Raw genomic sequence first — 24,855 nt, forward strand, 5'->3', positions numbered from 1 at the left:
GTAGGTATCAGGGATAAAAGAAAACACTTGGGAGTCAGGCCTTGAGGTATGAGTAGGAGTTTGCCAGACAAGGAGAGGCACAGCCAGGCAGAAGTGGGCACAGCATATGCCAAGGCACGTGGGAATGAGTGAGAATCACGCTCCCTCCACCCCCTAGCAGAGTCTGAGACAGATCCTGCGGTGCCCCAGCCCAGCGGGGCGTACTCACTGACAGATACAGGTAGCGGTACTCATGGGAGATGCAGCGAGCAAAGCTGGGCAGCCCCCAGTATGCCACGCCTTGGGCACTGAGGAGACAGCGGCGGCTGGCAGACCCTGCAGGGCGATAGGACAGAGGACTGGACATGTAGGCCGAGCTCTCACCCACACTCCTCCACACCTCAGAGAGGCTGGGGGTGCAGAAGAGGGCAGTGAGAATGGCAGGGGTGGGGGTGTGGGGAAAGCCACCTGCCCCTTACCTGAAGCATTCGGGGGACACTTGTTGTAGATGATCTCGCCAGCAGCCGCCTTCTTCCATGTCATCAGCATCACATACTCATCCCTGCACATCTCATGGAAGGCTGCGGGTGTAGGGGTAAGGCTCAGCTGGGCCCATACATGGGACCCCCAGCCCCCCAGGGTCATTAGGGCAGTACCTGGACACCTCTTCTCACTACAAGGCTTCACCTCCTCTCCAGTGCCCTCACAGGGGTAGCCCTGTGTGCCCGTGGCCTGGCACATGCGGAAGCGGCGCTGCCAGCCTGTGTCACACGTCTTAGAGCACAGGCTCCATGCATTCCATGGCCCCCACTTGCCATCAGTGGCTGTGGGAGAGGGGAGGCATGAGTGGCCCCAGGTGCCCCCAGGGCCAGAGCTGCCACCTGCCACTGCTGTGCCAAGCACTCACCTGGGCACTCGAGGTTGCTGCACTCCCGGGTGTCAGTCAGGGCACCCGTGCATGTGGCCCAGGCTGGGCCCGCCACACTGCACTTCCGGCTGCGCTGCTGGGTCCCGTTGGCACAGGACGTGGAGCATGGGCCCCAGGGACCCCATTCTAGCCACTGGCCTTCCACTGCACGGGGAGACACAAGCAGGGGTGGCTGTTGAGCAGGATGTGTGAGGGCTGGTGGTGTGGAGCACCAGAGGGAGACCCAGAGCCTGCTAGGCATTCAGATTTGAGCCAGGGCAGACCCACTGGAGTGGGGAGGGGAGGAGGTTATGAGGGAGGCTGGAGTGAGCAGGTGGAGTGCTGCCTCATGCTGCCTGCCTGCTACCAGCTCCAGAAATACAGGACACCTCTCCTCTTAGCACCAAGCACAGCTCACTTCTGGCTAAGGGAAGGGGCTGCAGAGGTGTCTTCTGCTCTTTGCCAGCACTTCAGCCCAGCTTTGTGTCCTCTCACAGTCCGGCTGACCATGCACCAAAATGCTAGTACCAGCAAGGGCAGCTCAGAGCTTGGAAAAAGAGCAGCCCCCTTTTGACGGGTGCTAACTCAACTCAGGGTTACGGGGTCACCTCACACACAGGCAGGCATACTTCTCCATTCTCCCCATGCTTGGTCAAAGTTTATGGGGCCCCAGGAGCAGGTCACTGGACCTGACTGCCTCCCCAGGTCTCCCGACCCCTCCCACCAGGCTGGGCAGCGCCCTCATGGAAGCCCACGGGCGCTACTGACCCGGGCAGGCAGCCATACTGCAGAGCTTAGTCTGCAGCTCGGGACCCTCGCAGGCCTTGCCGCCGTGCTGGGGGGGCACGCAGGTCCGCATCCGGCTCCGGGACCCCCGCCCGCAGCTGCGGGAGCACAGGCTCCAGGACCCCCACTCCTCCCACACGCCGTGCACTGCAAGGAAGCACGTGGCCGGTGGCTGGGCAGCACCATGGCCCCGCCCACCACCGGCACCTGCCCATCCGCCCACCAATCAGGAGCTCTGCAGCTCTGCGGCCGCTCCTGATTGGCTGTGCCCCGGGTTCGTTGCCCAGAAGATCTCCCAGGGCCCCACCAAAGCGCTGCCCTTTGAAGGGATGTGCAAGACACAGGCTTCTGGTCTCAATTCACATAGGACAGCCCCTGTGGACGCCTGGACAAGGAGGCTAGGACCAACCCAGGAGGGGAACCAGGGGTCCTCCTCTCCTGGGGCCACAGGAAAATTTAGGAAATGACCCAGGATCCACACCATTCCACCCCTCCCCACTCCACCCCAAGACCCAGAGCCTGAATACAACACGGCAGTCCTCAGGACAAGACAAGTGCCCTTCCCAGCCCCAAGCGCATAGACACACAAATAAACATTAACCTCTACATAGACACCGACACATCGAGCTCACACACTGGAACACAGCTTCGCCCCAGGCCTTTGCAAGCTCCTGCCACACCCGCAGTTACCAAGAGCCCTTCCCAGGTAGGCCCTGCTCTAAATCCACAGCACCACTGGCATGGTAGGCACCACTTCACCCCCTCAGAGAGCAAGGAGCAGGACTGGCTGAGGCTGCCCTGCCCTTATTGTCTCAAGCAAGCGCATGCATTTCCTTAACAACTACACACTCAACTGATGGAGGCTTAGGGGAGGCTCCCTGGAGAGGGGGAGCCCAAAGGAGGGAGGGGACAGTCAGGGAAGTGGCATTTGTCTTAGATCTTGACAGACAGGCTGAATTTGAATAGCCAAGGTAGGGGAGGAAGGATAGGACAAGAATCAGCAAATGCAGGGAGGTGGGAAAGTGCGTGAGCTGCTGCTATGGCCAGAGCGGAGTGGGTAAAAACATGAGCCTTGGTTACCAGGACGCAGGCACTGGGGGAATGATGTGCCCAGAACCGGGCCCAGTAGCATGGGCCCTGGTCTGATCCATCTGTGCCCCCAGTGCCCTGGGCTGGGCTGGCATGGTATGCAGAGTTGGGCATGGTATGGGGAACAGCCACATTTGTTGAATGAAAGGAGGAGGCAACCCACCATTTTGGAGATTAATCTGCCCGAGTCCCAGGCAGGACCTAACCCTGCAGGCAGATGGGGTGGGGAGGAGGATGGGCCTACCTGGGCAGGTGGCTGAATTGTTGCAGGGCCGGGTCTCCCGCAGGGGCCCGCTGCACAGGGTCCCATAGGGGGAGGACACGCAGGAGCGGGTCCGCACCTGCAGACCCTGCCCACACGTCAGGGAACACACGCTCCACGGGGACCACTCCTCAGCTGCCGGGTCGCCTACGAGAGAGGGACAGCGTCGGCGGCAGGGGGCACCTCCCAAGTACTCAGTCTCATAGGGGTAAGGGGAGCGGCAGCAAGGTGGGCAGGCATTAGAGGGACCCTCCTACCCTGACCCCAAGTAACAGGCTCTTCAGGAGGCCACCCAGCCCTTCCCACAAGCTTGATGTGGCACAAACGAGACTGAGCTGCAGGACAGAGACAGACAGGCACACACCAAGCGCATACACCACCAGACGCACACAGTCGGGCCCCCGCCGCAGAGGAAGGGAGGCGGGCCCGAGTTACCTGTCTGTGCCATGTATAGCCCAGGCTCATCTGCAGACCTCGGCCACTGGGTTTTCACCTTCGGTTCCTCTTCCGGCTCCTCACCTGGAACACGGAGGTGGCGGCAGGGGCTCAGCAAAGGCCAGCTCGGTCCTGCCACAGTGGCACAGCGAGGGCAGCCTTGCTTGCCCTTGGCCTGAGGGCCTGGAACCAACTGCCTGATGCTCTCTCAGGATCACATCCTGCCCCTTCCCCACCACCACTATTTCACAGAGAAGGAAACTGAGGCTCAGAAGGCTACATGGGACTAGCCCAAGGCCTCACAGCCATCTTTCCACCTCTTGTCTCAGCCAGATGGGGGGAGATTGGAGGGGAGTGGCCACCCAGATGAAAGAGCTCTGGGAACGCTTCTGTGCCAAGTCTGGCCCATACCATTCTCCTTTAGTCCTCTTGCTGGAAAGAAAGACCATCATCTCTGTTTACAGATGAGGAAACTGAGGGCAAGACAGGGGAAGTGCCTTGTCCAGGAGCACACAGCTGTGTTTGCTCCTTCACTGGACTGACTCCTAGGGGCTGAAAAAACATCCAAGCTGAGCCACTGCAATTCTGGCCCCGAGCCTATCTCTGAGGATTCGTGCTCCCCAAGCAGCACTGGACTATCCTGGAGGCCCAAGTCAGAATGCCACTCCTCTGAGACCCAAGGGGCCTAAGGCATGTGCCCACATCCAACAGACCTTTCTTCCACTGGCCCTGAGGCCGAGAGAGCAGCAGGTGCTCGAGGATGCCGGGCTACCTTGACCCTGGCCTCACCAGGCCCTCACCTGCCCTGACCTGTCTAGTCTAGGCATTGGAAGCGCTACCCGCCCTGGAGGTTTCCATCCTCCAAAGCCTGACCCTCTTGCACAGACATGAGCTCATCAGGGTCCTCTCTCACAATAGGGTATCAGGGAGGGGGAGACATAGGCACAGAAGGAAAAGGCCCAGCAGCCTCTGCAAGAGCAGGTGGAACTAGAAGACCCTTTGAGGATGGGCTCACCCCATGCTGTCCCCAGACTATTAGGTGCTCCTCTCCCCCATCTCCAGGCTCCTTCCTATTTCTAAAAGCCAGCAGCACGGGATGGGCGCTCTGAGTGTGAAGGGACCCACCAGGGCTGCCTCTTCCTGCCCCCTGCTGCCCAGCCCAGGTTCTGCAGCTCTTTCTCACCAATCTCGAGGAGCCGCCACCCTGAGCAAACCTGCTGCCTGGGGGCTCCAAACTGCCACCCACCCAGCCTTTGGTCTCATCCACTCTGGGGCCTTTCCCTCCACGTCAGCCACCAGCCCCAGGGCCTGATCCACCTGGTCCCTGAAAGCCTGGATTCCCAGGAGAGCTTTGGAGTGAGTTAACCCTGGATCCCCAAATGGGGTGTGGACACTGACCAGCTGCGTGGCCTTGGGCACTTGAGCATGTCTCTTCACCTCTCTGACCTTGCTTTATCCTCTGGAAAACAACATTCATTATGCTCCACCCCCAGGACTTGCATGAGGACCCCCTGCCAGGAAGGCCCTGAAGCTCTCAGCACCGTGCCTGGCACACAGCAAGTGCTCATAAGACAGTGGCTCTCGTTTATTTTTATCATCTCCCCTCTCTTCACAGCCTCCACTCCTTCCAGCCCCTCCCGTGCCACCCCTCAGCCCTGATCCTACTCCCCCTGAATCACATCTGCGATTCCACTTGGCCCCTGCCTCTCTCGGGACCACAGAGGAGGTGGCAAGGCCAGGCCTGCCAGCTCCTTGATCCCCTCCCCCAGCCCTTCCACCACGCCCGCTCAGCCATCCCCAGCCCTGGAGCCTTGTGACAAGCTACCCTCTCCACACCCACCCCCAGGCCACTGAAGAAATCTACGGTTGTGCCAACTAGCACCATGACAGCTTCAGGGGCTCCACATCCGCTGGGTGCCCGGGGGTTTCTCGGTGGCCCTTCTTGGCTCCGTTCCTTCCTCATTTCCCTGCTGTGGCCATACTGCACCTCGTCCTCTCTCCTCAAGCCCATCTCTGCCCACTCTCTCAGTGATGACTTCGACATGGGAGACCCCCAGCTTTTTGCCCAGCCTCTCCAACTACCAACTTTCTTGCAGCCCTTCTCCCCACAAAGGCCAGACCCGAGGCCTGGGCCTGCATCCCCCTCCTCCTGCCTTCTCGGGGAGGGCTCCACCCATCATTCCACCTCATCAGCATCCTGTCAGCATTCTCCCCTGTGGCAGCCCAGGAAGGCACCCAGGCCTGCTCTGTGCTCAGAGAGGCCCTCCTCTGACCCTCCACTCCCCTCCTCCATCAGTGAGCAGTCCACAGCCGGCACTCTGGTTTTGCACCTGACACTCACTGCCTGGCTCAAATGTCACCTCCCCTGTTAATCCACTGCAGTCTGGCTTCTGCCCACATCTCTCTGCTGAATGTGTTCTTGATAAAGTCATCAGCACCCTCCCTGTTGCTAAATCCTGTGGACACGTTGCAGGCCTGGTCTCGCCTGACCCCTCAGTAGCATTTGGTCCTGTTGACTCGTCCTGCCTTGAAGCGCTCTCCTGGTTTCCTACCTCTCTGGCTACTCTGTCCCCATCTCCTTGAGTGGTCTATTTTTCTGCTGTTTCCCATATCAGGAGTCCATGCTTTGTCCTGTTTTCACTGCATGTGATCCCCCCAGGCTTAATTAACCCTCTCTGAACCAATGCTCCCAAATCATCATCCCCAGGCCCTGCCTTTCCTGTGCTCCCCTCCTGGATATCCTCCTGCCTCCTGAGCATCTCTCCTGACCATCAAACTCGCAAAACAGGCCCACGATCTCCTCTCAAACCTCTACCTGCTTGTTCCCCCACCCTCTTTGCCTAGAAAACTCCTACTTGACCTTCAAAACTCACCTCAAATGACCTCTCATCTGTGGAGACTTCCATATTGTCAACTACCCAGGCGGAGTTGGCCACCCCTTCTTCTATGTGCCCCTTTATCACACATGGGTCCATCTTCTGACTGTCAGAAATACCCCCCATTTCCTACCATGAGCACTTTGAGGGAAGGCTGTAGGTGAGTCCTCTCCTTGACACCCAGGGAATGCCAGCATAAAACTCAGCCCAGTGAAATACCAAGAAATAAGCACCAATGAAGACATTGTTCCCAGATTCCCCCACAATGGGGGTCATGGGGAATGGTCATTTGTAATCTTGACACCGAGTGCAAGGTATCAGCTCCGACCCACAGTGCCAGCATTCAGATTTGATACACCAGCCTACATGGAAGGGACCGCTAAGACAGGCTCAAAGACAGGGCTCCTGGGTCCTCAGGCCTGACCCCTCGTTTATTCATAAACACTTTGGAGGTGTAAATGCAGCTTTCAGCCCTCAGTCCTCCCATCCAGCACCTGGGTGGGCTACCTGCCCATCGCCATGTCTGGGGCATCTACCAGCCTGGCATCCAGTGCCCACCAAACAAGGACATGTGAGAGACCCCCCTGACCTGTGTCAGGGACTCCCACTGCTTCCTGTGGTCCCTGCTCCTCTTCTAACCGCTCACGGACCATCTGCTGGCCAGCCCCACAATGTAACAGGAGGGGCAGGGCAAGCAGGGAGCGGGTTGGGATCAGTGGTTTCCAGAATCCACCCTATTTGAAAATCAGAACATGTCCGAGGTCCAGTTTTTGGATCCCTTTTCCAGCCTCCTGAACTGGGCCAGAGAGGGGAAGGAACAAGCCCAAGGCCACACAGCCCTACACTGCCTGCCCGCCCCTCCATTCCCACCCACTCCACTCAGAAGAGAGGCCAGCAATTTATTCCCACACATGAGAAGGCTGGTTCTCCCTGGAGGGGGAAGAAGACAGATAAGAGCAGAGGTGTCATTTACTGAAACAGTCAGCACACACCATGTGAGGGCCCTAGCCAGCCCTGAGCCCAGAACAGAGCAAGCCAAGAGGAAGTGAGCCAGGCAGGGTCCAAGAGGACAAGGAGGGGCCCCCAGAAGGGATGTGAGTACCCCGAGCACTTCTGAGTGTTCCACCCAGTGAGCCCAGCAGCCTGTGGGCCAAGCGCCCTGAGGCCTGCAGTTCTGCAATCTATCAGCTTTCCCCATCGGGCTGCCAGGCGTGGGCACAGACAGATGTGCTGCCTGAGACACACTTCCCCACTTGACCACCTGATGACCTCATAACTGTTCCGTTCTGAAGAAGGCAACGTTTACTAAACAACTCCTACAGGCCAGTCACTGCACTCAGCACCACCTCATTTCATCCTCCTCAGGGCTGGTTTCCCCATTTTCCTAATGAAAAGAAGGCTCCAAGGTTTCACATTGGAGAGAGGCTAAAGTGGGTTCGAACCCAGACCTGCCTGACTCTAGAGGCCCTGCTCCTTCCACTGTGCTGTACTGGCTCTGACAAAATGCCACTCAACTTGGACCTCCTTGGAGACACCTTCCCTGATTTGCATGAGACCCTGAGTCACCTCCACCTCCATCTAAGCCCCTAGTACCTGTCTCTCTTATCCTGTTCCCATGCTACTGTCTAATTGCTCCTTTGCACTCTCCTCTGTGTAACCTCTGAAGTGAGCCTCGGGGATCCCAGCTCCAGCCACACTACTCCCCAGCTGAGGGAATCTTCAGTGGCTCCCCCACTGCCACAGCCAGAGTGTGAAACTCTGAGCCTGGCATGCTCCAGCCCCTGCTGGCTTGGCCAATCCTGTTTCCGTCACCCCACTGGACGGCCAAGCACGCTGCAAGGCCATATGGACCCGTGGGAAGGGCAGATGCTGGAGCCAGACACATGTAGGTTTGATTCTCAGCTCTGCCACCGTCTTGCTGTGTACCCTTGGCCAAGGCATCTCACCTCTCTGAGCTTCAGATTCTTCAACTGAAAGTAAGGAGGACACTTCCTACCACATAGGTTCATTGTGAGAATTCAGTGAAAGCAGAGGTGTGGACTGCCTGGAGCACAATTGGCTCTCAATGAAAAGGAGATGTCAGCTGAACACGGTGGCTCACGCCTGCAATCTCAGCACTTTGGGAGGTGGAGGAGGACAGATCATTTGAGCCCAGAAATTCAAGACCAGCCTGGGAAACATGGTGAAACCCTGTCTCAAAAAAAAAAATACAAAAAAAAAAAAATTGCTCGGCTTGATGTCATGTGCCTGTGGTCCCAGCTACTTGGAAACCTGAGATGGGAGGAATGCCTGAGGCCAGGAGTTCGAGGCTGCAGTAAGCGATGATTGTGCACTCCAGCCTGGGAGACAGAGGAGGCCCTGTCTCAGAAAAAGAAAGAATGACAAAGAAAAAGAAAAGAGAAAGAAAAAAAAGGCAATGTCACCCCTTTTCATTAGGGAATTGTACAAATGCTTTCCTCCCTCCACACATCTGCTAACGCGATTCCCTGCCCTTGAAATACTCTTCTCTCTATTGCAGTCTGCCAAAATCATCTACATGTCAGTTGCCACCTCCTCCAGGAAGCCTTCCTAGGCTGAAAATACAGGGTACTGGATATGCCAGTACCCTTTTCTGTGGCCTAGTCCCCAGGCCACCTTCTTCTATAGCTGTGAGAATCCTGGGCTCATCCCTCCTGTGGACCCTGAGGAGGGGTCTCAGTCTCCTGTGTCACTCTTGCCCACAAGGCCTAGCTTCTGAAAAGACAGACATTCAGCAAACATGGGGCCAGATATTGCTGGGAGTTCCTCCACCCTAACCACACAGAGGCCCCTCTTGCCTCACCCCTGGTGCCAGCAGGTGGGGTGAGCACAGGCTCTTTGCCACTTGCACATACCTGCTATGCTGTGCTCCACAGACCCCACCCCCCAAACTCCACACAGTCCTGTGCCCTCAGCCTACTATGGTATGAATGTGTTAAAAATAACCACAATAAACATCACTTCCACGGGAAGAGAATGCTGTGATTTACAAAGCAGTCCTCCCTTCCCCTGGCTCCCTGCTTCCTCCCTGAGGCTGGTCCCAGAGCAGATGCCAACTGATCCCCTTTACACATGCTCTATCATGACCATCCATGGCACCCCATCCCCAGCAGTGCTTCTTGCACCCCACAGTGTATCAGAATCACAGGGGTGCAGTGGGGAAAATAGGTGGCTTTTGAAAGGCACAGGCTCTACCCCTGCAGTTCAATGAAACTGGGTACCCTATGAGATCATGTACTTAGCCAGAATGCTAGACGACCCCCTCCAATAATTCTTCCTCCCCAAGCTGCCTACCTATCTACCCAGCCTCCCACCACAGATAGCTGGGTCCCTGCCACCTCCCCCATGTGGCCAGAAACTCGAGAGCAGGGATCGTGTCTGACTCAGGCTGCTTCCCCCACGATGCCCAGTTTTTGCTGACATAAAGCCCTTGGCCAAGAAGATGAGGCCCCAGTGTCCTGGGACGGCAGTCAAAGCCCTGGGCCCATCTCCCTCCACTAGGGCTACCATCCAGCAGCTCTAGTCTCTTTATAGCTCCTACACCCAGCGTGGTTCACACCTCCACGCCCTTGCACAGGCTGTTTCCTCTACCTCGAAAGCCCTTCCTCCTGAGAGCTTCCCCAAAGCATGGGGCGGAAGATGACTTGGGGCGGCTCACAAATGTACCATTAAATAACACTGGATCCCGGACTGAGGAAGTCAGGCTCTCCCCAGGTCTCTCAATCCATTTGTATGGGATAGTCTGGTTTGTGCCTGTTGTCCTGATGTAATTGATGGTACCCACCTCTTCCCCTTCATAACCTCAGAAATGTCACAGTTTAGATGATAAATTACACGGTCATTTTCATCCTTCCAACTGCATGAGAGATAAAGGCTGTGCAGTCCTAGACTTTAACACATCCCCAATGTGAGCTAATTTCTCTAACAAATGGAGAGTAGGGAAAGCATCTAGCTAGAAGTTAATAACGGCACTTTGTTTTCACTGTGGTTGTTTCTTTGGTTATCTTCTATTTCAGATAAATGATACTCTTTCCATTTAGGATATGAAACTTATTTTTAATATATTAAATTTTAAAAATGATATAGTTGAAAGAGAAATTTCACAGACTAGTGAATTCCTATTCATTCCTTAAAACCCAACTCCAAATCACCTTCTTTAGACTACCTTCCTCCCCTTTGTGGTTTAATCCCTTATTCTTCCTCCTCCTTTGACATCTGGCACCGGCACAATCGGACCTTTTACACAAAATTATCATGACCCAGCTACGATTTGTTAGGCATCTACCATGTGCCAGGCGCTGAGCACTTACCCTCATCCTCTCACTGAACACTCCCACAGCCCCGTGGAATAGCTGTCACTACCCCCGTTTTATAGGTGATGAAATGGGGGTGAAGGGACTTATAAACAGTCACTCGGCAAGTCAGTGGTAAGGTCCGGAACTGAACCCGGACTGGGCGACTTCAGTCTGTGGCCTTGACTACCACTGTCCTACTGAGTGCCCGCTCTCCCAACGGCAGGCAGACAGTGTGCCTAGCTCACCTCTCCTCTCAGAGCCAGCCCCAGGCCTGGCACAAACTCCACGCTGATAAAGACATGAAGATGTGTGTGAGGGATTGGCTGGAACTCGGTCCTGGCTGGGATGTGTGGGGACGTCTGGGCCCCACTTCCCACCCCATGATAGAGCACACAGAGCTCCACCAGCACAGATCTGGGCTAGAAGGACCTGCCAGGAAACAGCACCGAGTGTGCTGGGTTTCCCTGCCCCCACCCTGCTTCCTCACTCTCTGAGCCCCCAACAGGCAGGGAAGACCCCCACTTCCTGCTGCCAGACCAGGATGGCCAAAAGAGGGCAGCAGGGTCTGAGTGCTGGGAGGGAAATGCCAATCTTAGAACTGGGCTGGGCAAATCAGAGGCAACTTCCTAGAGGGGACAGGGCTTGGGCGGTGCTTAGAAGGATGCAGGAGTTCTGGATAACCAAGGGCAAAGAGCATTCCAGGGGAGGAGCCTCCATTGAAAAGGTGCGGGAGAATTCGAGAGAAGGCTGAAAAGCAGGTGGTAGCTGGTTCCCAGGTGGGGCTTGAACGCCAGGCTGAGGAGTTTGGGTAGCACTGGGGATTTGCTGGGGTCTAGATCAGGGAGTGAAACACAGAGAACTGGGGGTTCTAAGGCCCCAAGATGGGCAGCACCGCGTCCAAGTTACAGAGAAGCAGTGGCAGGGTGGGAGTCTGAGCCCACTCTTGCCTCCTGGGAGACCCCACGTTCACCTTGAGGCCACACTTCAAGGATGGAGCCTGATGATGGGGAGGGCGAGCCTGCAGCAAGCAGCCACGGGCAGGCCAGTGCCCATGGGGGATGTAGGGATTGTGGCCAAGGAGAGAGGCATGCAGGAGGCAGGGTTCTTTCTCCCAAGTGTCACTAGGCACAGCCATGCCCACTGCCCAGTGCCTCGTCAGGATTAGAGGGTCAGTGGGCAGGAACTGCAGGCTGCTGCCAGCCCTCAGGAGCTGAACTCTGCAGCTGGCACTACCTCTACGGCCCCCCTTCCAGCCCTGGCCTCAGCCAGCCTCCGTGCCAGTCCTCCACCAAGCTCCTTCCTGCCTGCCTTTCTTTTCTTCCTTTCCCCCCACTTAACAGATTGCGGCAGCAAGATGGCACAAATTTATGGCTCAACTCACCAAAAATAACAAGAGATCTATCAAAGGCAGTTTGCGTGAAATTAACAGGCGCCTGTACCCTCTTGTCAAACGCACTCGGCTCTGAGGCGGCCCAGTCACTGCCCACCAGCCCCCCACCTAGTGCTCTTCTGGTACCAGCCCAAGCCCACCCTGCTAGGCCTTGCTGTGGATCCTCCTCAGGAGTGTCCCAGAGAAGGTGAACACAGCTTCCCTGCCCTGGTGCCTGGCAGAGGGGCCAGGACAAGGACAAGGCTCTCACCCTTCCTGTTCACCACCATCCCCATGAATCTTGCTCTCAGTCTGACAGCTGCAGGTGCCAGCCGATTCTCCTGCAGCCCAGTGGGGAGGAGACAAGGGGAGGAACGGAAGGGGCCAAAGCCTTGGCAAGGGTGGTGCTGCCCCCAAGCACAGACAGTGCCACGGACCCTCAGACATGCCCTGACAGGTGAAACAACAGTCATGTGCCCGCTGTGTCTCACACCAGAAAGGCTGAGCAAGAGGGAGGAGATGGCAGAATGGAAGAGCTTCCTGCCTGCCAAGGAAGGGGAAGGGGCTGTGCCAGCCCAGCTCTGGGCACCAGTGTGCCATGTGAACCCACTTATGACAGCTGACACATCAACCCATGCCAACTCCCTATGGGGACCCTCCCTGAAAAGCAACCCCAAGGAAACATGCCAAGTAGGACAAGGGGCAAGAGCAGAGGTCAGGCTTGGGAACAGCTGGGAGCCCCAGCTCAGGGCTCCCTGGTCAGAGAGATACCTGGCCTCATGCCCAGGAATAATCAGGCATCCAATCTCCACCCATCTCTAGCCCCAGAGGCCTCTGCAGAGGCTCTGATGATGGTGCCTTTCCCATCGCCGGCCCTCTCTGATCCCCAAAGACACCCCAGCTACCAACCAACTCCTGCTTCCGGCTTCAACCAAGCCCAGCTGGCTGCTCCTGGCTCTGTGCTCCACATGGCAGCCTGCCCAGATGGTGCCCGCCCATGAGGGCAGAGCCTTGCTCTGTCCACTGCAGATCACTGGGCCGATGGACCGCAGGGAAAGCCAGACAAATGTACCCGCCCGCAGCTGAGCACAATGGGGGAGACCCCCATAGAGTGACAGGCAGTGTCGGCCATGCAGGAAGAGCCATAAACCTCCTGATATACGCGTGGCGTTCTCCGCCGATGTTCAACAAAGAAGCGAAATTCAATTTCTTCCTACAGGCACTAAATCCCAGGCCAGCCTCCAGGGCCTGAAACCTGCCCACGGCCTGGCTGTCACTCGGACGGCTTCATCGACCACCGTTAGAGGACAAGGTAGCCTAGGAGAGAGGCCACAGCAAGGCCACTGGGCACTTGCCGTGGATGGGCGCAATGCCAGATGTCTCACTGGGGAGGGCAAAGTACTGGGTCAGGCTACTTTCATGACAACAACCTCCTCTAATTAATTCAGGGATACCTCCCCATTCTACAAAGAAACCACCGCCCACCAAAAATAAAGGGATCATCAAGGTAACAGTCAAAGGTAGGGCCCAACTCCAGGGCTCTAGCCAGCAAAGCAGGGCGGGGGACAGGCCGTACTCTGCCAGTACTCCTAGCGGCCCTCACACGCAACCCCATCTTCTTACACACACTCTCTCAGTGAAATCCAGATGCCCCTTCTAACCCCTATCCCTGCATCCTTGATTCCCATGAGGTAGGCCAGCACCTGTTATCCCAAATGGGGAAACTGAGGCCCAGAGAGAGAAGAGTCCTCCCTGTCAGTACCAGAGCTGCAGACCAGACCCCAGACCTGCCTCCTTCCCATCCCCATGCCATCGGTCCCTGTTCCCTCCAGGTCTCCTGCTCAGTCCCTGGCCCAGCACTGTTCGGCAGGCACATAGGATCCAGCTGAGGCCCTCGGGGCCTTGAAGCTGCAGGAAGCAGGGTCTGCGGAAGGCAGCCGTGGCTGAGGGAGCTGGGGTGGGAGCGGGGCTCGCAGAGCTTTTGCCCAGTCAGCAGGAAGCTCTAGCAGCTGGCGGCCTCAGTCCCAGAAGACATGGGCCCTGAGGGGGGAGACAGGGGACACCGGGAGCTGAGCCAGCCCAGCCCTCCAAGGCAGCCTGGAAGCTAGGCCTCTTCACCCAGGCGCACCCTTCCTTGCCTCTCTCTGCCCTGACCCTGGGGCAACTGCCAAAACTCACTGACCTGGGTGGACAGGAATGTATCCTCGCTGCCTGCCTACTCCAGCCTCCAGGTAAACTTGTCAACTCGCAGGGCCAGGGCCTGCCACAATCACTCCCAGCCTTGGGCTTTTGTACTCGCTGCTCCCTCTGCCTAGAATGCCCTCATCCCATTTCTGCTTGTCCTTCAGGTCTCTGTTCCTGCATCACTTCCTTCAGGGAGCCCCCCCGGCTGCCCAGTTAGGAGGTCTCTCCCTGGGTTTATATATCACTCTGCATTATCTGATCTGTGCCCCCATTCATCCAGCCAGTCTGCAGACTCTTCAAGAGTGAGCTCTCACTCCCAAGCATTCTGGTGACTGCAACAGTTGGACAAGGCTTGGCACAGGGGTGATATCAGAGAACAGCTACATGAATGGCCGAGGATCTGCCAGGATGGACACCAGGGACACCGTCAGCCCCTGCAGACCCCACCCCACCCAGGCCCTGCTCACACTCACCATATCTCATCTCGGTTGTGAATAGATCATTGCTGCTCCCCGAGTGCAAATCAGCCTCAGCAGGTGGCGCTGGGCCCCTGGGCACCAGGGCATTGGACAGGGTGTGGGCAGCAGGAGGGCCTGGAGATGTGGTGGTGGCGGAGCCGGCCCCCGCCTCTCCGGGGCAGCTGCAGCCTGGCTGAGCAAAGCCACAGGCCCTGCCAGCAGCGCGGCCACACTCCTCACTCCAGCGGCAGAGCACACCACAGGTGAACTGGCTGGAGTTGTTGTTGTTGATGAGCAAGACCTCCACAAAGCGGAAGGCCAGGGCAGCGGGTGCCAGCAGGCGCGGGGCCTCAGAGGGTTCAGCCGACAGGCACAGCTGCACGAAGTTCTTGTCGAAGTGCAGGAAGGTAAAGGGGCCCGAGCCACTGCACAGCTCCAACCCCGCTGCCGCCTCTGCCTCCTCCTCCTCCAGCCGCCCCACCTCAGACTCCGCCTGGGCCACCGCCTCCTCCGGGCTAGGCCGCAGGCAGGTAAAGTTGACCAGGTAGTGGTCCAGGGGCAGCAGGCGAGGGGCAAAGTGTGCGCACACCTGCTCCTGGCGGTTGAAGCGCAGGTAGAGGGAGTACTTGGTGGGGTCGGGGTTCTCCAGGGTCCAGGAGCAGCCCGAGGCGATGGTGGGAAAGAGGTCCTGCAGCGAGAAGGCCCCGTAGAGCACACCCGAGGCCAGGGCAGAGCAGGCACTGGGGGCGGGGTCGAAGGCGGCGGCCAGGCGCAGGGACAGAATCACAGACAGTAAGAGGGGACAGGCTGGGGTCATCCTATGTCCCTTGCCCTGTGGAGAGAGACAGTGGTCAGTGAGCCCCCACCACAGATAGCCTGGGCTCTGAACCTCCTATGCTGAGCTGCGGGAGGGGGTCTCATAGTTAAGACCATAGTCTATGGAGTGTCACCCAGCTCCACCTGTGTGAACTTAGACAAGGGACTTGACCTCTCTGAGCCTCAGTGTCCTTACCTGTAAAATGAAGCGATGATAGTACCTATCTCACAGGTTTCCTACAAGGGTGAAAGGAGATAAGTAAGGGAAAGGGTTTGGGAGATCGCCTGGAATCTTGTGAGCCCGGAGGAAACAGGAGTTCTTGTTGCTATCATTCCGTTTCCTCAGAGTCAGCCCATCAACTACAAGGGCGTTCGACTGACATTCAGATCCAGCCCCAGCCCCACCATCCAACCTGTATTCTCCAGAACTGTTGCTCTCAGTCCCAGTGTGTCATGATCAGCTGTGAGGCATGTCACGCGTAATCCTGCAGTAATTGTCAAAGTGGTGATGTTTGACTACGATTTGCTTTTTTATAAATTAGAGCAATTCGAGGTTATTCCTGGAACAATGTCATTCTCACTCACTTGCTTTACTGCGAGGGAGAGAAAGGGGCGGAGTTACAGCCAGTGTGCCAGGAACTGCGCACAACCTGAGCCATGCCCACAGGAGGGCACTGCCAATGTGGACGTCATGTGTCTCGCTGCTGTGGATTTCCTGGTTGGAACAAGGGGGAGAGGCACCGAGCAAGGGGACGTTGGGCTTGAGCCCCAACCCAGCTGCCACCTACTGGCTGGGTGGCCCTCGTGAGCCTCAGTTTTCTCATCTGTAAAATGGGTACAGGAATTCCCCTCTTACTTCCCTCTTCCCCTCCAGCCCCATGGGATTATCTTCCAAGGCCTGGTTCAGGGCCTGCTATCCCCAGTGAAGCCACCAGCCAGTCGTGACCTCTCTCCTATACTATTTCCCCAAGGCTGGCTCCGTCAGCTCATGGGTCTTCCAGTGCCTAAGGGTGGGGACCAGAGCTTGCTGATTTCTACCTTCCCTTAAAGCGCTGTACTAAGCTAAGCCCTCAACAGGTGTGAATGTGCTCCAGGTGTTGGTGGGCACCTAGGACCCAAGCCCTACCCCCACGGACACACAGAGCAGTCAGGCCAGAGTGGGTAACAGCTGAGGATGGGGAGAGCTGCGGGTGCCCTCCCACCTATCAGGCCAAGGCTGTGTCACTGCCCACAGCCTGCCCAGTCTCTACCCAAATGTCTAAAACATGGAAGCTAGCACATGGTCTGGTCACCCCCACTTCCAGTCCTACCCCTCAAGCAATCCACACAGCCTCCCTTCTCCATGCCACAGGACAGCTCACAGCACTGCATGGGCCCCTAGAGCCCAGCTCATCCACATTAGAGGAGAAAAGATGGGGACAGGAAAAGAGAGGCAACCTGCTCCAGATCACACAAAGGTGGCCAGAGGGGACTCAAGCCCAGGATCTGAGGCCCAGCCCAGGCCCGTCTCCCTCCACCAGTAGCCTCTGCTCCTTCCCTATGCTTGCTGCTCAGGCTTCAGGCCAGATGGACAAGCTATTAGCTCTGGGGACTGAATCAGAGACACAGGACAATTCACAGGTATGGCTAGATTCTCCCAAGACGCAGTTGCTCCCAGGGGACAGACTTCCCGTGGGGTCTTCAGGAGTCTAAACAGTGGGCAGAGGGGGGACAGGATTTAGAACCCCAACTTTCCAGTCCCCGTGGAGCATCCATGGAGCTCCCCACTGCCCCAGGTCCCACATCCCCACGTGCTACACCTCCAAGCCAGCCCCAAGCAAGCACCTGCCCCTCCCAGTCATACAGGGGTTGGGAGGGATGGCGGAGCAGGCAAGCTCCAGGCAGACCTACTCACTGCAGAGCAGCCACCCCACCCTCCTCCCAAGACCCACAGGGAGTTATTCAGCGGAAGCCAGACAGGCTGTGCATCTCTCCCACCCACCCACCCTCCTCCTCAGAGCTGAAAAACAGATCAGACCCCTGGTCTTTCCGACCCTACATCATGCCTGTCCCAAACTGTTCAGCCCGCCCTGCCTGCTGTGGCACTAGCAAAGCCAGAAGCTGATGGTGAGTGACATCCAATCCCCCTGCTGCCCCCAATTATTTTTAAGCAGGCTGCAAAATTCAGGCCATGGCTGCGGCTCAGTGGAGGGGAAGTGGGGGCTCATTATAACTGGCTTCCCTTCCCCCGCTTAGAGCAGCTTGGGGAACCTCCCCTCACACACACACCAATACACGTGGGTTTGAACACCCTTGTGCCCTGAGGACACACACACACCAAAGCATGTGTGCACAGACATATGTATAGACAGTCGTTCACAGGTGTTCTGCATGCCAGTGGATACGTATGCACATAGATATGCACACAGACAGGTGAAAACCACAGATTTCATGCTCTCACATGCACTCAGAAGTGAACACGCACACACAAGGGTGTAGAGGCTGATACTTGTACACATGCACAGAGGTGCACATGCATTCTCAAGTGAGAACATACGTGAGTATTGGGCCCTCTGAGGCTTGGGATATGACAGCTAAGTGTCAGGCAGGAGCCTCTGGGGGCCCTTCCTTGGCTTGTGTGAAGCTGGGGCTTACTCCCCTGCCCCCTCCTGGGCTACTGCTCCCTACTCCATAGCCCCACCCCATCAAGAAGCACAAGGTCCATATCCTTTAGAGCCGCAGGCTGGCTTCTCCAGAACTGAGCCACTTTTAACCCGACCCAAGCCCCCTCCTCCCCTCCGTCTCCTTCAGACACGTTCACGCTCATTCTGGGATTTCGCCCTAGACATGCCTGACCCTCACCGTGCCGGCTGCAGCATAAGACCTTTTAGGGCCCCTTTCTATATCACTTGCCACCACTCAAAATAAGGCAAAGACCCAATTCCAAGCTGGGTCACAGAGAGCCACTGGTTCATTAAAGACCCTCCTGCCTATGTGTGGCCAGGCCTGTCCTCCCAGGGGCACTGCCCACCCAGAGGCCTCTCCCTGAGTCACCCCTGGAAGGGGACCTAGAGAGATGATCCTTGCTTCACAGGCAGCCCAAGTGGCTCTTAGTCATGATTAACCTCCCTGAGCCTCAGTTTCCCTCTCTGTGCAATGCAGACCATGAGCCTTGACTTCAAGATGGTAGACACCTCATCAGCCTCCCAACAAGTTCCCAGCACAGAGCCTGGCTCACAGCTCTGTCTCTTGGTCTTCTCAGGACCTCATAAATGCTGCCCTCTTGCTGAGGTACAGGGCACTGCCTCTGGGAAGGCTCTTTGGGTTGAACCATAAGGGGTTTGGCTACCTCCAAACCCAGGAAGACCACAGACCCATCCCTGCACAAGAGCTAGAGAAGAGAGGTACTAAGGTCAGCACTGAGGAAGAACTTCCTGGGCTAGAGGTGGCTGATGGAGAGGAGGATCAAAAGGCCTCCTCCCTCAGGACCTCTCTCTAGAGATGGGTGCAGAGCTGGCTGGAGTAGTCTCCCTCTCCAAGCCCCCTCCTAGCGGGGGCTGGGGGCTGCCTTCGCCACATGCCCCTGACCCCAGCAAACCCAAGAATCCCACTCTGCCTAAACACACTCTAGTCCCCTTCTTTTCCCACCCCTCAGGCCTCCCCTGCTTCCCTTCGGCACCAATAAAGGACTCCAAGGCTTTCAGCTGCTAAAAGGGCCAAGGCAAGACTGAAGGGTTGGTGGGTAGAGCGGCGGGGGAGGAGTCTCTCGGGGCCAGGGCCGGTCTGGGATTCCCAGGATGACTCCCATTCATCGCTGGGCGGCGGGGGAGGGGCGGGCCGGGGGTGGGGGCGCGGCGACGCGCACATCCGTCGCGTTTATCCACCTGGCAGCTCCAATTCGCCCGCCCGTCACTCACCCTCAGCCTCCCGGGCGCTCGCCGCCCGCCCTGCCCAGGCCGCCACGCAGGCGGGGACCCCCACTCGGGGCCTCTGCCAGTGCACTGACCCGGGGACAGGGTCCTCAGGGGCCGCTCTCCCAGAGCTCGGTCACCCCGCAGGGCGCACACCCTCCATCCTGCCTCCAGAGCCGGGGGACCCTGCCGAGGGGAAGGAGCGACCCCCTCGGTGCAGCCCTCCCGCTCCAACTGCCAGAGAGGGTCGATCTCTTGCGGGAGGGGGTTCCTCCTTAAGGAGGAAAAGGCGGACAGAACTGGGAGGGGGACAAGGGGCAGCCCTCGGCCCCTGGGGGCGGTGCCGCGAGGGCTGCGGGGGGAGGGGGCGGTGACTCAGCCGCCCTCCGCCCGCCTCCCCGGAACTTTGCAGCAGCTGGAGCCACCGTTGCTACAGGAACCGAACGCTTTTGTTCCCCAATGTCAGGGCTGCCGGGGCAGGCGGGTGGTGAGGAGGCTGCCACTCCGCAGTGGGACCCAGGTCCGGCCACACTGCCCAGAGGACTTCCAGCCATCACAGGTTCGAGTCCCCTTCCTCCCCGCCACCTTCCATTCCCCCAAGCCACTCAGGCCAAAGCCAGTTTTCTTCAAACTCCTCAAGCCCTCAGGCCAGGTGGCCCTGCTAACTCTGACCAGAGGTGAAGGGCCCTGGGAAGTTCCTGATGGTGTCTGACCTCCTGGGGGAGGGTAGAGGCTCTTTTGTGGCTGAGTGACTGATTTCCCACCTGGGCTCCCCATAACGGGCTGCCTGCCTTCAGGGACTCCGACTGGGGTTTCTTCTCAGTACTTCTCCCACCTCTGCAGCCTCTACACTTGAACCAAGACCTCAGAGACCTTGACCTGGCTTTCACTGATGTCCCTCTGGCCAGAGCTGATCCTAGAGAAATATAGTGGGAAGCTGCAGGACCAGGGAGGAAATGAGGGAAACTGACAGTCACCAGCTAGCTTCCCCTGCACCCATACTTTGGGGGAGGTGGGAAGAGGGCACGGGGGCTAAAGGTGTTTCTGTCTTTATTATTCTGGGGATTGGTTTGAAGCCACTGAAACATGTTTTTCATTTTTCTCCTTTGGGATTTGGAATGGAGTGGAGAGGGGCCTGACCTTGGCCTTGAACAGAAACATGCCCCTATCATGATTGAGCATTGCTAGGTGCTAGATACCCTATAGAAACAACCTAACTTCACTCTCCCAACAGCTATATGAGGCAGTGATCACTGACCCATTTTATAGAGGGTCAACTGAGGCTCAGAAAGATTAAGTAGCTTGCCCATGTCCCACAACTTTTGAACCTAGGTCATCTGACTGAAAGCTGAGTTCCTAACTACTTACTCAGCTTCATTACCTAGGGTGGGGAGGGAGAGAGGTATGGGGGCAGAGACCAGATGGGATCTCACTTTGTGTTACAGAAATGCAGACCACGCACACACACCCCAGACTAGACATGTCCTTTGAAGAGTACTACAGAAAGGGGGCAGAAGGGAGAGGGGAAGGAGAAGAGAGGGAAGAAGAGGGGAAGATCTAATCTCTCAATTTACATCCAGAGAAGACCCTCCCTAACCTCCCTACTACCATCAGCAGGGCATATCCTGTGCAGAGTCTACACGGACCCTCACCCCGGTAGCAGTGCAGAGGATACTCCCCAGGTGCTTGCTCTGTCCCAGGATCAGATGGATTCCCCCACAACCTACTCCATGCCACCAGGCAGAGTTCACCTTTGCCCCCAGCCCTCCCCTCATGGGAAATGCCATGGGGTAGAGGCTCCCTGGCAACACCTGACCAAGCACAAACAAGCTCGACCAGGTCCTGGAGCCGGCGAGCCCGCGGCCAGTCCTACTGGTCTGTGCCTGAAGGCTCAAAGGACTCTTGACTTGCTGCTGGGGTGAGCCCTCCACCCCACCCATCCCACCCCCAGAACATATGGCCTGACAACCAGGAGTGTTTGGGCATGGCTAGCACGCGGAGGCACCTGCCCTGGCCCACCAATCTCCTCTCCCCAGGGATTTCCCAGCGTCAGTCCCGCAGCCACAGCTAATACTCTGGCTGCGGAAACCCGGGGTTGCCCGCTGGAGAAGGGGTGGTGGGTCCCGGGCTTCGGGCAGGGGGCGCCAGAGGACGCCCAGGGGCCCGGCCGGCAGCTGGCGAGGCGGGCAGGGAGGCGGCATCTCTCGGCCCGGGCGCCCCTCCCCCCCGCGGGCAACAGATCCGTCGCCCGCTCTGCACCGGCCGCGGCGCGGAGGACTTCCCGCGGCTGTGCCCTCGGACCGAGCGGACTGCGGGAGTGGCCGCCAACTTCACAGCCTACAGCCCCCTCTCGATCATGCCGGCCCTGGGGCTGCGGGAGGGTGCGTCTGGTGCCCAATTCTATGACCAGGGGTGGGAGGATAGGGATGGGGGATGGACAGATAGACTCCGGCCAAAGATGGACACGGAAGTCAGGGATGCGGGTCCAGTCGGGTTCTCAGCTGGAGGGGAGGGGGCGCAGAGCAGACACGGGAGACACGGCCCCAATTCCAAGCTGGGGGGGAGGGGACTTGCAGCAAGATTGGCGAGGGAAGGCGGGACTCCGGGCAGATATGGGGGAGGGGGCACTCGGGGCAGAAATAGAGAAGATGCATGGTAGGGGTACAGGCGCGGGGGAGGGTAGTAACTATGGGCAGACATAGATGGGGACTGGAAAGACTTCGAGCAGAGATGAAGTGGAGGAGAGGAGCAGGCATTCATATTGGGAAGAGAGATGGAGGGGGAGACACAGTTGAGCTGCAGGTTAATGGGGGGGGGCTCTAATCAAGGTGGGGGACGCACTGCACGGATCCAGGCAGAGATAGGGAAAGGCTCGAGACAGCAAAGGGGGCACGGTCTGTGTCAGGATTCTGGAAGGAGAGACTTTAGCATAGATGGGTAAGAGGGTCCGTCCAGGCTGGGAGGGGGGGCGGGCAGAGATTAGAGATTCACCAGCGATTAAGGGGTCCTCGGCCCCAGGCTTGGGAGTTCCCCAGAAGATGGGGGTGGGTGAACGCTGAACGAACTCAGTTCGGGCTGGGGGAGAATTCAGCAGAGACGGGTGAGGGAGAGCGCCCCGAGTCCGGGCCGGTGCGGAAACTCGGGACCGCGCCGGGAGGGCTCGGTGCGAGGCCAGGTCTGGGTCTGGGGCCGAGCACTCACCTGGGCGCCGTCAGCAGCAGGAGCGGGGACCGGCGCTGGCGGGGGCGGCCACGGGGCGCAAGTTTGCCATCCCTAAGTCGGGGACCGGGCCGGACGGAGGGCAGGTAGCTGCAGCCGCGCGGAGGGCCGAGGCTGCCGCTCCCCCGGGCAGCGGGTGCAGAAAAGGCGCCGCGGAGCAGCGCGGGGCGGGCGGGCGGGCGCCGGGCCGGGCGCGGGCTCCTGCCGCCGCCGCCGCCGCCGCCACCGCCGCCGCCGCCGCCGCCTCCTCGCCGCGCCGCCCCCCGCTCCCCCGCCCCGAACACCGCCCGCGCCGCGCGCCGCCTCCTATTTGCAGGCGGCGGCCGCAGCCCCGAGCTCTGAGAGCCGGTGCCGCATCCTCCTCGGTCTCCGAGCGCCGCCGCCGCTGCCGCCGAACCCGGTTCCTCTGGCCGCTCCGGCCGCTGCCCGCAGCGCGCGCAGGGCCGAGTGACGGCCGAGGCGGGACGCGGCGCCTGCGCGGGCCGGGCCCGGGAGGGGGCGCGCGCCGGGCCGGGCGCGAGGAGCCGCGGGAGAAGGGGCGGGGGGGCGGGGGCGACGCGCGCCGCCTCCTGTTAAAGGGGGAACAGCGCCAGCCGAGCCGAGCGCGCCCCCCACCTCCCTGCCTTGAGCCCCAGGCGCCGGCGCGGGAGAAGCCCTGGGTAAGCCCCCGCCCCGCCCGCCGCCTCCCGGACTGCAGAATGAGGCGATCCGCGACGCCCCTCCAGCGATACCCAGGCCGGAGGCATGTCGCCCCGCCAGGGTCTCCCGGGCCCTGCGGGCTGAAGCATTTGCTCGCCTTCCCGTGTGCATTGCATATTGCATGTCCCTGTGCATGCAAGTGCCAGTCATGTGCGCTTAACTTTGCATATGCATACAGGTGCCCTAAGTGTGCACTGCCATGTTGCCTGGGTAGGTGCATGCAAGTGCTACGCACATGCATGGTGTATTAACATCTGCCCAGGTCCTCAATGCATGTTGCTTGTTCCTGTGCTCAGGGAAGCTATATGTATGCAAGCTTACAGGTGCCACATGTGTGTTGAGGACTGTGGGTAACTCATATGTAGCAGCCACATATATATACTGCAGTGTGACATGTTTGATGCATACCATAAACTGCAATGTTGCACGTCCCTAGGCACGGGGATGCTACACGTGTGCAGTGTGTTACATGTTTTCTTGAGTCCCCGTCTATTCCCATAAGTGCCTTTCCCTGTGCCAGGGGCGCCCCCATGTTGCATCTGTTTGTGTGGAAGCTGCAGAGATGTAAAGACCCACCCCTTCCTCATCTTGGCACTGTGCCCAGAAACAGTTGGGTGGGGCCTGAGCCCACATGGTTCAGACGGTACACAGGGAGATGCCCATGGCTCATGGCCCTGGTCAGGCGATCTGTGGCCTGGGCACTTTGCCATCAGTAAGGTAGGCTGACCGGGGACACACCATTGCAGCCAACACAAGTAGGTTAATCCCATGGCTTTCCTCAGAGAAGAAACCAGCAGGGGGCAGTTTTGCAATAAGGGTGGGATGGTTTCAGCTTTGCGATGAGGGTGGGATGGTTTCAGGACCATACTTTTGGAAGGTTCACCAGCCAGGAAGGGCCAAATTTGCAGGGCAAAGAAATCCTCAGTCCAGCCAATACCAACCCCACCTCTCCACGGATGCCCCTTGAGTTGTGTCACCCCCGAGATGGGACAAGATGAAAAAAGCCTACCTCTTCCCAGGGGTAGTACCAGGAAGAGGCTGAGAACCACCCTCTTTTCCCTCTTTCTGTGTTTCCCACCTCCAGCAGCCTTGGTGACATTTGTTGTGAGTGATTGTGAGAGATTATTGACTTTAATGGAAGGAGGTAATAAGGGGCGATGGAGGAATCTCACCTGTCACCTTAAGAGAATTTATGAGGCCTTATGAGGCAGGGAGGAGGACTGGGCCGGCACCTTCCCTTTCCCTGTGGATGCCCAAGGAGGCCTGTGCCTTTGGCCTAGCACTGGCAAGCAGGGCTCCTAGGGTTTGCTGGGCACCCTCAAACACACCCAGACGTCTCTGGGTTTCAAGGCTCAGCTGCTACTGTGAAAGCCACTCCAGGCAGGCCTTGCCAGCTGCAAAGTGTGTTGGGAGCCATCCCAGGGCAGTGGGAAATCTGGGCCCCCTCCTTACATGGGCACTGGGAAGGGCAGTGGGGTTACTGAGACTGGGGCTTCAAGGAGGTGGGGAAAAGTGGGAAAAGTGGTGGGGACATGGGTTGCCCATAAGGATGCAAGCCCCTTAGAAATCTCCA

At 58.3% G+C, this 24,855-nt stretch overlaps 1 protein-coding gene across 14 annotated transcripts in view; it reads right to left on the reverse strand.

Annotated features, from left to right (window-relative positions):
- ADGRB2 (adhesion G protein-coupled receptor B2) overlaps positions 1-22,624 on the reverse strand; it is a 36,672-nt gene extending 14,048 nt beyond the window's left edge. For 4 of the 14 annotated variants that reach the window (XM_064363610.1, XM_064363609.1, XM_064363607.1 and 1 more), the window contains exons 1-8: positions 14,674-16,048; positions 3,459-3,542; positions 3,006-3,170; positions 1,655-1,819; positions 887-1,051; positions 636-803; positions 459-560; positions 209-315 (exon numbers count right to left, since the gene is read on the reverse strand). In XM_064363610.1, coding sequence (XP_064219680.1) covers positions 209-315; positions 459-560; positions 636-803; positions 887-1,051; positions 1,655-1,819; positions 3,006-3,170; positions 3,459-3,542; positions 14,674-15,475 — 1,758 coding nt within the window. In that variant the 5' untranslated portion in view covers positions 15,476-16,048. The other 10 variants (XM_064363615.1, XM_064363614.1, XM_064363613.1 and 7 more) reach the window with 7 other exon arrangements.
- Positions 22,625-24,855: the final 2,231 nt, after the last annotated feature.

This window comes from Aotus nancymaae, unplaced genomic scaffold, assembly GCF_030222135.1.
Source record: "Aotus nancymaae isolate 86718 unplaced genomic scaffold, 86718_ANA_hifiasm-v0.15.2.pri h1tg000053l, whole genome shotgun sequence".
NCBI lineage: Eukaryota > Metazoa > Chordata > Mammalia > Primates > Aotidae > Aotus > Aotus nancymaae.